The following is a 12,810-nucleotide window of genomic DNA, read 5'->3' on the forward strand; positions in this document are numbered from 1 at the left end:
TAATATAATCTCTCTAATGTTCAGATTGTTTTAATGTACTGTGATACTCATGATACTAAACATCTAATCAGTATTTTTATTTAAAAGGCATAAAATGTGAATGAAAATGGAACAAAAGTAAGTGTTCTTCGAAAACCTTGATATAGCAAAGACAGGTGCAATCAGAATTGAGTTGCCCAGAGTCATTTCAAGAATAGCTCTCAAGTTAAAAAAAAAAAAAAAGCACCACAGAGGATATAAACAGAGTAAAGGAAGGAATGTGTCAATAATAAACAAAAGAACCCAACAGGCCTGGAGTCCAGTGCATGAGGCCAAAAACTGAGTAACCTCAGGCAAATCACTAAAATTCTCAACCTAAAGGGTCTTGTCTGTGTGTCTTAAATAGGTTATTCATGGCTCAGTTCAGTTCAGTTCAGTCGCTCAGTCGTGTCCGACTCTTTGCCACCCCATGAACCATAGCACGCCAGGCCTCCCTGTCCATCACCAACTCCCAGAGTTCACCCAAACCCATATCCATCACGTCGGTGATGCCATCCAACCATCTCATCCTCTGTCGCCCCCTTCTCCTCCTGCCCTCAATCTTTCCTAGCATCAGGGTCTTTTCCAATGACTCAGCTCTCGCATCAGGTGGCCAAAGTACTGGAGCTTCAGCTTCAGCATCAGTCCTTCCAATGAACATTCAGGACTGATCTCCTTTGGGATGGACTGGTTTGATCTCCTTGTAGTCCAAGGGACTCTCAAGAGTCTTCTCCAACACCACAGTTCAAAAGCATCAATTCTTCGGCGCTCAGCTTTCCTCACAGTTCAACTCTCACATCCATACACGACCACTGGAAAAACCGTAGCCTTGACTAGATGGACCTTTGTTGACAAAGTAATATCTCTGCTTTTCAATATGTTGTCTAGGTTGGTCATAACTTTCCTTCCAAGGAGTAAGCGTCTTTTAATTTCATGGCTGCAGTCACCATCTGCAGTGATTTTGGAGCCCTGGATGGGTTAAACACAAACATGCAAATTAAACTCCTTAGAATAGTGCCTACCATATAATAAGCATTCATAAATACAATATTTATTTTATTAGTTTTTTAAAAGAGCTTCTCTGATGGCTCAGGCTATAAAGAATCTGCCTGTAATGCAGGACGCATGGGTTTGATCCCTGAGTTGGGAAGATCCCCTGGAGAAGGAAATGGTTACCCTCGCCAGTATTCTTACCTGGAGAATCCCATGGACAGAGGAGCCCGGCGGACTGCAGTCCAGGGGGTCTCAAAGAGTTGGACACGACTGAGCGACTAACACTTTCACTTGAAAAAGAGAGACCGAAATGCAAATGTTGGCGTCCACATATGTGCAGCAGAGGGAAGAGGAATCCTACTGTTTTATGATCAAGTTGAGTGGGTGGATGCATCATAGACTGATACCATTTGAATGTTAAAAATCTACAATTAATGCCCCTTGTTTAGATTTCATGCTTGCCAAGCATGAAATATCTTCTCCACTGTAAAATTATGAATTAATATTTTGACATTCAAACCAGTCTCTGTCCCACAATAGTCCCATATTAACCAAATGCTCATTAAAGTGGGGGGGAGGGTTATCTAGCTATAGGGGACGCACACTGTCTCAGGCTGAGTGCTAGGTGGACAGTGAAACAGGCAGTGAAGGCTGCACGGGGGTGAACGTTTTCACTGCTGGACGTGAAGAGTTAGAGTCCCTGACAGCTTTGAGATACAGCCTCTTACGTAATATCTGCAGGAACCCAGGTCAGTTCATTATTGGACCCATTCTTATAGAGGCTTTAATGATTTCCAGAGAGCTCTCAATATATTTAATTAGCCATGCTTAAACACTTGTCTTCATTAACCTGGGATATGTCACCAGTAGTTGTGGAAAGACTTAGTGGATCTCTCCTAATAAAGACAAAAGCGAAAGGAATTTAGTAGCTGAGTATATGTTGCTGCCGCGTCATCAAGACTCAGACTATTGCACTGTGGCGTTGCCTGTGGGCACCCTCTGTGTTACCAGCACTGCCACGTGTCTTTGGCTTCACAGGACACAGCGACGTGGACCAGGAGACAGCGCTGGCGGGCGCTCAGGGCTTTCTGGGCTGTCTGTCTGCCGTGCAGGTCGGCCACGTGGCCCCGCTGAAGGCCGCTTTGCAGCCCCGCCGCCCCGCCCCCATCACCGTCTCAGGACACGTGACGGAGTCCAGCTGCGTGGCCCAGGCTGGCACTGATGCCACGTCTAGGGAGAGGACACACTCCTTTGCAGGTGGCGTATGGTTTTCCTTTACCCAGTCACAAACGGCACATCCCCCGAATGTTAAAAGCTTTTGATGTTTCTGTGACGCTGTATTCCCAAAATGATTTCTTTTTCCTTAATTTATTTTTAATTGGAGGATGATGACAATATTGTGTTGGTTGGGCTTCCCTGGTGGCTTAGACGGTAAAGAATCCGCCTGCAGTGCGGGGGACCCAGGTTTGATCTCTGGATTGGGAAGATCCCATGGAGAAGGGAATGATGACCCACTCCAGTTTTCTTGCCTGGGGAATTATATGAACAGAGTCTAATGGGCTACAGTCCATGGGGTCGCAGAGCCAGACAAGACTGAGCGACTAACATTTTCAGTTTTCCTTGTGTTGGTTTTTCATACATCAGCATGAAACAGCCATAGGTATTTGAAATGGATTCTTAAAACTGGTTTTAACCTTTGGTTCTTTCCCATTTCTTTTTTAGATTCTCGATTCTCAATTCCTTATTCATATGGGCCATTGCATGCGGGTATTGCATAAGTTTACAGTTACAGACATCCCACATTGACCTCTATAATTCTGTTCTGATTTAAACTGTTTATGAATTTTTAAAAAGTCTTCTTTTTACTCTCCTATATCACCCCATTCCCCTCTTTTTTGTCCTTTAATGTAGATCATTCCGGAACAAGAGATGACAGAGAACCCCTCACTAATACAATCAAAAGTGACTCTGCAGTCATTGGAGGTAACAGAAAGCATGAATGAGCTCTTCTTCGGTGCTTAATATCATTGCTAATAATGGTGAATATTTAGCATTATAGACACTATCTATAGGGCTGCTGGTAAAGAATCCGCCTGCCAGTGTAGGAGACGCAGGTTTTATCCCTGGGTGGAGAAGACTCCCTGGAGAAGGAAATGGCAACCCACTCCAGTATTCTTGCCTGGGAAATTCCATGGACAGAGGAGCCTGGCAGGATATAGTCCATGGGGTCCCTAAAGAGTCGGACGCTGATCACAGAGTACATGAAGAATTTATACATGTCCCAAGAGTTATCAGTGAATCCTGAGGTCAGGAAGGTGGTTTATTGTTTATATTGGATTGTCATATAGTCTTCCTAAATTTGCAGCTTCCTTGGAGATTTCCAGTATAAATAATTGATAATTTCACTGAAATACCACACTCAAGTATGAGTATTAGACATTCATTAGGACGTAGTACTAATAATGAATATCATTTAGCTTTATAATGGCCATCTGCACTCCCTAGGGTGTTCTGATTGTATTTGAGGAAGTGTCATTTTTTGGTTTCTTGGACACATCACTGCTTCTGCAAGAATTTATATAACAAGTTGGAAAATGCTGAGATGAACATTAAAAGCATGTGTTTGTTGTTGCCTTAATGCTTAATAAAGTGGATTATTTTCATGGTTTAGATGCTCCTCTCAATGAATATTACAGTTGTATTTGCATTTTATCAAATACTAAGCTAGTGGAATAAAAGTAGTTTATTACTTATTTTAAATTGCAAAATTAGCACCAAAAGATTTAAATATATCTTCCTGGCAGTAGAGCAGCATATTCTCTGAGACATAACTTATTCAAAACCAAGCTCCCACAAAAACCTTTTTCTTCCTGATTAATGTTTTTGAGAATATTATTAATCAGATTATTGAAATGTTAAATGGCTCACCTTTTCTCCATATTCTGCAAATGATATAGAAAGTAAACAATTATTTTGTTATATTGATTAGACATATACTTAAGCAGCTTATGTGGGCTTATAACTGATGCATTTGGTTCTCTACTTTTTATACCCTTACTTATGTAGACATCAGCTTGCTTTAAGTACTTAGAATTTTATTTAGACAGAGAATAGTACTGATCAAAATTTGTGAGAATATTAAAATCCCCATTGCTTTTTCAGTTGTTTTATTTTTTGTCAAATTAATGGTATATAAATTAAAGATGCATAAAATAGGCTCCTCATTTAGTCATGTAACAAGTGAGAAATAAACACTAAAACCCTGTTAGAAGAGTAGTTAAAATCTGCATGTCTAAAATAAATATACTAATATAGCATTAGAACATTAAATAGTAAAAACTCTAAATTTAAAATTATACCATTTATCAATACAATGCGCTCAACATTTCAAATTGGGATTCCTAGTCAAACAAATTGTCTCAGTCTCATAATGAAGAGGAAAAGTTAAAATTTTCCATAACGTCCTGCTTGTTCTGCCTCTGTGACTCAGCTTGCCCCTTGGATCACGTCTGGATCACGTAGGTCACATAGTCTTGGAAAGTGGGGACTTGCAATACTAGGAACTGGAGCTTACCTCACTCACCCTTGTCCTGCTCTTTGCAATTGCCCAGCCCCTGCAAACCTGCTTAATCATGCCTGTCCCTGTAAAGGTCAGGCATTCCCCTGCCCGTCTTGACCGCTATTCCCAACCAGCCTATTGGCATCTAATGTTGCCCACTATAGTCTGTGTATAAAAACTTCATAACCCCTTTGTTCTGGGCTCAGAGCTTGGAGTGTTAACTCCTCTGGGCCTGGAGGCGTAATAAACCTGAGTTCTCCAGCTCTCCAGGTGTGGTGCTTGGTTTCTGCAACAATAATGGTGCTTTACTGTATGTTTTCTATACATGGATAAATGTAGTATGAATATAGGGAGATGCAGATACAGAGTTATTGTGTAGTCATGCCAATGTTAGAGCAAGTATTTAATCTTTTTATCATACCTTTGGGCAAAGATTACTGGCAAGATTTGCAGAGTAAAGGAAGAAGTGTGTTTATAACTTATTCTATGTTATTCTAGAATGGAAGCAAGTTGTAGGTTGTGTGTGAAATTCTCACTTGACTCAGAAGCACAGAGCAGAGCAAGACTCTATGGAAGGTTTGCTGCTCAGGGTCTCCCTAGGGCCTCCAGTTCCAGTGGTGTCTGCTTTTGATCACGGCAGGGACTGAGCTTCAGAAGCAGAGCAGCAGGTCGTGGCCATCTAAGCTCCAAAGGCCTTGTCTGGGATCACATGCAATTCATCTGCTAGATCACAGAATACCATTCTCTAGCGTGTTTCTCCATCTGCTAGCATTGTGGTAGATTTCTTCACCTGTTGTCTCCTTGCTCTTAACTTGCATCCACTGTGTAACATGAGTTAGTCCATTTAAGTATATTTTAGTTGGCTAATTCTCCTATTTTCACATTTTAGGCAATCTTTTTCTTGAATTATAAACAGCAAATAAACAGGGTGAGGTGGGGAAATTGATTTAATAAGACATTTAAAACTGGTGACTCAGACACTAGAGAGACTTTCTGGTCAGACTTCACAGATATGAACGGTCAGATTGAGACAGCAAGCTATGTAATTTCATCATAAAAACACATTCACACAGAACTTCAGATAGTAATGTCACAGAATGCAGCAGGTGGTCATATTTCATTTATAGTATCTTTTTTCCTTTCTTTTTTTTTCTGGTGTATCATGTTAAATCAAGGTTTTTCTTGGACATAACAAGCCCTGACATAACATTGTCTCTAATCAGTAAAGTTCAGTTCAGTCACTCAGTCGTGTCCAACTCTTTGTGACCCCATGGACTGCAGCATGCCAGGCCTCCTTGTCCATCACCAACTCCTGGAGCTTGTTCAAACTCATGTCCATTGAGTTGGTGATGCCATCCAACCATCTTATCCTCTGTCGTCCCCTTCTCCTCCCACCTTCAATCTTTCCCAGCATCAGGGTCTTTTCCAATGAGTCAGTTCTTCGCATCAGGTGGCCAAAGTATATAACACTGTCTCCAATTACAAGAGATAAATCACATGCATGGAGCAAACCGATTCCAGAGCCCATCTGTGATTTTGTCTGCAGTCACCTGCTGTCTCTGTGGGCTTCCCAAGTGGTGCTGGTGATAAAGAATTCACCTGCCAATGCAGGAGATACAGGTTTGATCCCTGGGTCAGAAAGATCCACTAGAGTAGGAAATGGCACCCCACTCCAGTATTCTTGCTTGGAAAATTATGTGGGCAGAGGAGCCTGGCAGACCACAGTCCATAGGCCTGCAAAGAGTTGGACATGATTGAACACAGCACAGCAACACAGCCTACTGTCTACCTACTTTGTTGACTTTCTACATTGAAATGGTTTACGATCTCTTTCTTTAAACCAGAAGCCTATAACCAAGCAATAGGATACTGATAGCAACTCATTACCTTTCTAAGATTATTCTTTATTAATATAACAATAATAAAACAATTATATCCATTAGAAAATTCTTCAGATTTCAATAGAGAATTCACTTATCAGATTTATGTTAGATCTATCAGCAAGGAATTGCTACCCCTCTCAGATAAGGCTGACATAGCCAAAAATCAGCTTAGCCCCTAGCAATATTATTGGCTGTGGTCAATCTGCCCATCAGATCATGTACTCGAGAATCCATTGTGACTGATGAGGACCTTTGAAGTTTCTACTGCCCCTCTCAGATAAGGCTGACATAGCCAAAAATCAGCTTAGCCCCTGGCAATATTATTGGCTGTAGTCAATCTGCCCATCAGATCGTGTACTTGAGAATCCATTGTGACTGATGAGGACCTTTGAAGTTTTGGCTTCAGCTGGAGTAATTAGAGTTGTTTACACCTACTTTAAACTAGAGCAAAGAGTCCTTGTTTTATGGCATGAGACTCCATCTACCTTGCTGTTTCCATTGTACTTATTTTCATCTGAAAACACTACATTAACCTAGCCACTGATTTCAGCAGAAGAGTCTAAGTATGAGGAACTCTCAAACTTGTGACAGACAACAGTTTTCCAAATTCTGCTTTTCATTTGAAAACTTGGCTTTGATCATTGGCATCCTACACTGTCAGTTGTTTATCTTGAAGTGACAGATTTACTTCATTTTAGAGAAAATTTCTGCCAGATATCCAAGTTAAAACAATCACAGTTTATCTGTCAGTCGTTCTTTCCAATAAAAACAGTGTTCTTTACAGGAAAAAGCAACTAGTTCAGCTCACAACTCCACTGAAATGTTCACGCTGGCCTTCTTCTGGAGACAGCCATCATACTTCAGTCTGCACTAGAAGTATCAGTCCTTTACAAATACTTTCCATTTCATCACACAAAATGTTAGAAAGTCTTATGGCCAAAGGTCACAGTTTGACAAAATGTATAATTTTTAGTGCTTCATCAAGGACATTCTTAAATGAAGCTGACAGTGCAGTGCCTGCTTACTTTATGAATTCAGTGACCACTTTCAAAGGTTGGTGACTTGCCTTAGTTCATGTTAAGGTACCAGAAACTTTACCTAACCTTGCTTTGTTCTCTCAATGGACATGTCAACACGGTAAAAAAGGCATCTTAGAGTTATTATGGACAGTTTTGACCCTATGGGCCTCCTCAAAGTGTTCCAGGAACTATCAAGGATTCAGAGATCTCACTTTGAAGATAACTGACTTAACATAATGCCAGAATTGGTAACCATTTAGCATAGCCAACCACTGTGGTATTTAAATTTTTTACTTACAATCAGATGTCTCAAAAAATCAGTATTCTTCATATAGACATAATCTCATCTATGTATCAGGATCGATATATTTCAGAGTCAGGATTATTCATGTAAAACTTGTTCTTGCTATTTAGGAATACAACCAATTATTGATAATCAACCTCATTAAAATGTTAACATTTAAGGGGATAAATTAGGAGACTGGGATCAACATATACACACTACTATATGTAAAATAGATAACCAACAAGGACCTATTGTATAGCACAGGATCTTTACTCAATATTTTGTCATAACCTATAAAGGAAAAGAATTTGAAAAATAATAATTATACATGTATGCATGTGTATATATACATATATATATATATATATGTATAATGGAATCATGCTATACACCTTAAACTAACACAACATTGTAAATCAACTAAAGTTCAGTTTTAAAATGTTCACATATTTAAGTATTAAAAACACATTTGATTATTTCATGATGTTACTACTACTATATAGTTTCAAAATAACTAACCTTGTCTAGGTATTAATATGAGGTGACCCATGGACTTAGAGACATGTAGGTAATATGTTATTAAAAATTATGTATACAAATACACTAAATAATCCATATACTATACATTCAGAATAAATGAAAGTGAGCGCATAAGACTGACAGAACTCAGAAGTAAACTCAACATATTTTGATACTCCTTGATCCAGAAATGCCTGAGGTTTTTTATATTTCCAACTTGCATATATCTGATGCTTGATTTTGGTAGAAAATAATTTTATTATGGCTTCTTAAACAATGAAGTCTATACAGTTTCTGTTTGGACAACGGTTCTGATTTTGTGTTTCTTTTCTCTTCTCTCACTAGGTTTGATAGCTGTTGTGATCTTTATCTTGCTGTGCATCACTGCTATAGCTGTCCGCATTTATCAGCAGAAAAGGTTATACAAAAGAAATGAGGCAAAAAGGTCAGAGAATGTAGACAATGCTGAGGCTGTTTTGAAAAGTGAGCTTAATATACAAAATGCAGTCGGTGAAAATCAGAAAGAGTACTTCTTCTGACTGGCAGAGATGATTTGCCGTATAATTACAGTAGCCTGATTTAATAGCCAGGGGCTCTCAAAGAACAAAAAACAAGTTCTTACAATGAATGTACAGGTGATGGATTTGCAGCACTGCCGTGTGGCCACGTCCAGACTCGAGATGGCTCCAGGAGGCCTCATCCATTGACTTATTTCCCCTAGTGGTCATTCGGTATAACAAGGATTAGCTATTGCTGTTAATTCCCAGCCATTCTGATACAATCTAAAGCATAAGTTTAACTCACTTGAGAGCTACAGTTTTTCAGTGTGAAAACTGTAGCGCTAGCCTCTCAACCACGTGCTACCTAAGTTGTGTTAGAGGTGAAAATCACAATTGGACTATAATGACCTTGCTTTATTTGAGAACATATGCTGTGTTTGCTTTGGTGTCCCCACGGTGTTATTCATAGACCTGGAAATGCTTCTAAGATCCTGTTTGGCTGGCGTTTGTATCTTCAGTGGCCAAAAGTATATAAACCCCTTTGCCTTTCTCTGTATTGCATTCAATACAATTTATCAATAGTCTGGAAAAATGTTTCTGTTTTCATTGGTTTGTTTGTATTGATCTATTTCGATTTGACTGTTTTTAATGATTTTGAAAACATTGGGTTTTGCGTGTCAGGCTCCAGCTCTGAACATAAAATTTGTATGTAACAAGACTCAGAAAGTGCATTGGTCATCAGTATGTGATGTTTTGCCTTTAAAACTTTTCTGCTTAATTTGTTATCATGGTTTGGTATTGGTAGTAGTTAAGAACCTGGTTAATGCTCACTTCCCAAAGAATGTGAAATGCTTACAAGTAAACTTGTTGATAAAAAACACACACACACACAATTCTTAACATTGCAAAGAATTATTTTTTTATTTACAACTGTAATGACTCAAATGAAATGTACTTCTGAGAATATTTCCCCCAAATCCTATGTAAGTTTTCTTTATAGGTTTATAATTCTGTTTTTCTAAACTATATCACCCACTTTTCTTTGATCTCTATTCACTATATACCATGGAGCATCTTCTTACATATTAGAAAAAAAGAGACAATTTGACATGTAAGCTCCATTCTTCATTCTAAATTATATCCCCCACTTCAGGCATATATTTAGCTATGTACTGATCTCCAGGGCATACTTTTTGGAATATAAGCTTCAATCATGCCCCCTTTTTTTGCAAAACCAGTAGAGTTATTAAAGTGTGTTCCTTCTCAGGGGTGATGTCATATTATATGTCATACTCTAAGTCTATCATTTCAGTTACTTCTCATTTATGATGATGGGTTAAATTTCTCAAAAAGAACCAAAAATCAATATAACTTACTAACTAGTACATTCTGATTAGGAGATATATACATGCCTGAAACTCAAATAATAATCAATCACTTTATGAAACCATTGCAATAATTACCTTTGAGGCCATGTGACCAAGATGGTTTCATGTAGCTATCTTTGAATTCCACAAGCCAATTATAGTGCAAAGGCACTTTGGCATTTATGCTCATACTTTCCAGGTGTCTGCCAAGGAAAAATTAGATGCTTTAGTTTGTCTGCACCAGAACAATTTGGAAATATGTAAAGTGAACATTTTTTTCCCTTATTTTCCCTCTTAACTCTCCTTATAAAACCTGCTTGTCCTTTCTCATAGCACTGTTTCACTTTGATGTTTCTATAAATGCTTGACTAAATCTTAAGGATATGAATTAACCATGGTTTATGAAAGACCTATATGGATACATGGCATTCTTTTTCTTTGAAGTCCTGTGGTAGCTGCCAAGGGGTTGAACACCAAAATGGTAGTTTTCATTTGCTGCAAAGCTGAATACAATCTTAACAGTCCTGAATCTTTTACACATGTTCTGGTTATTTAGTAGCAGTATTAGCCTGGTTGGGAATTGGAAGGTAGATAGGCTTATAGACAGTGAAGCCTCACAGTACTCTGTGGTCTGCACTGCTAGGAACTTTAACATTATGGCATCAAAACGCACTGATATATCATACGCCATGACTTTCATTCCCTGATTTGTAATCTGTTCCTTCTTTTTTCTTAATAAAATGCATTTTTGAAGTAAAATGCAGAATATATTTTGAGATGTTGTATAAAAGTTTCAAATGAGGGAATTATACTGGATTTCTTTTTTCTCAAAACAGTAAAAAGATGTGTAGATGTATGAGATGTATGCCTTCTTTACTGGTGTTTGTGACTTTTTAAAACTTTTTGGTACACCCCATGATTATTATGAATTGTTAGCAAAAGTTGCATTTATAATGTGCTTTTCATTTTAACTAGACTCAGAAATGAAAGAAAATATACAAACATGTTTCCTGATTGTAACAAGGAAGTTGAACTAGATTTTGCATTTAGCCAGAGAACAACAATTTGACTGTTAGCAGTTGTTTGCTGAAAGGCTACTTTATGTTTAAATTGGGTGATATCCTTTTATTTCTGCAGAGAATTTGGCCAGTGAACCCTATATAGATGCATAGGATCGTATGTAAGAATATAGCACACCCTGCTGAAATATTAAAGTTCAAAAATTCTTTATTGGTTATTTCAAGTGGCACAAATGAAAACAATATGTAATTAACATTCTCTTTTGAGAAGACCAAATTTCTCAAATCTCATTAAATTCAAATATGAAATAAAATGGACTTAGCATGACACATGAAATGAGGGTCACGCCTCGGAAATGACATCTTAATTTCATAGAAACTATATCCACTCTAGGAAATAGTTCCTTTTTTAAAAATCTTTTCCCCAGTGTTGCTCTTTAAAGCAAATTTAATACATTCTTTAGATAGTAAGTTAAAGACAATAACCAGAAGAACCCAGACAACAACCAGACAGAAGTTAAGCATTCCAGATTATCTCTCATCAGATGGTATTATCCTTTGTCTATAAAAGAATAATCCTTGAAACAGAGTCTATCATGCAACTGGTGATCACTGGTATATTATTTAGTGTGAACAGCTCAGTTTTACAGATGAAAAGTCTGAGATGCATATATATGAGGTTATATGGTTATATTCCCAAGGGGACATATACTAATAGTACTGTGTGAGGCTGTGACAAGAATTTCATTTTTGCTATATACTTTGCTGATCATTAGTGCCTTCAAGACCTGAAGTTTTGACAGTTATTTAGTGGTATAGAAAATTTGAAGGATCTTGGTTTCCTTTTTGTCCAAAATGACCTATAGTTCTAGATCTTTTCCATATCCTTTAAAAATGAACATAAACCTTTGTTTGGTAGGTCATTGCCGTTGATAGACTTGGTTTTCTTTAAAAATGTATTTATTAAGCTTATGGTTCTTGACCCTAGGAGAGATATTTTAACTGAAACATAGATAGTCTTTATGAAATACTCAATATGAATTGGATCTGATTGAGTCATTTCAAATGTTTTCCGTATGGTAGAAGGTGCCACATCTCATTAAAATATGTTTTGTTGATTGACTTCCCAATCCACATATCAACTAAATGATTAATCTAACTAAATAATCCAGTTATACAGATGCATTTAATAAGTCCTGCTCATCTTCTACTTTTCCAAAGTTCGGATAATGGAGAGTGGTAGCAGGGAAGAAAAAATTCAGCAGCTGACTGTGTGTTTGGAATGAATGTGAGTGAGCACATGCGTGTGTGCAAGGAAGACTGAGGAGCAAGAAAATATGAACAGTTTGCACATAATTTGGTAAGAGAGTTGGACTTCTGGTCTGTCAGTAACTTCCCCAGAGCGTGGTTTTGACGATTGGAAAATGCAAATAAAGTGGGATGGAAAACTATCTGACCCACAATTATAAGGGCTTTTCTGGGGAAACCATTTTTTATTATTCCCCTATTTATAATATTATATTTAAATGTTATTTTAAGATACATGCATATATTTTAAATCTCAAGTAGTACGAGACATCTTACAGGGAAAATAGCCCTGCACTGCCATATCCCCTGCCATATCACGTTCAGCTCCTTCAGCTGTTG

General features: G+C 38.0%; 1 protein-coding gene across 1 annotated transcript in view; it reads left to right on the forward strand.

The window, feature by feature from the left end:
- CNTNAP4 (contactin associated protein family member 4) overlaps positions 1-10,898 on the forward strand; it is a 268,262-nt gene extending 257,364 nt beyond the window's left edge. The window contains exons 22-24 of the mRNA XM_043898095.1: positions 2,050-2,268; positions 2,923-2,994; positions 8,623-10,898. Coding sequence (XP_043754030.1) covers positions 2,050-2,268; positions 2,923-2,994; positions 8,623-8,816 — 485 coding nt within the window. The 3' untranslated portion in view covers positions 8,817-10,898. The remainder of the gene's footprint in view (positions 1-2,049; positions 2,269-2,922; positions 2,995-8,622) is intronic.
- Positions 10,899-12,810: the final 1,912 nt, after the last annotated feature.

The sequence above is a fragment of the Cervus elaphus genome, chromosome 4, assembly GCF_910594005.1.
Source record: "Cervus elaphus chromosome 4, mCerEla1.1, whole genome shotgun sequence".
NCBI classification, from domain to species: domain Eukaryota; kingdom Metazoa; phylum Chordata; class Mammalia; order Artiodactyla; family Cervidae; genus Cervus; species Cervus elaphus.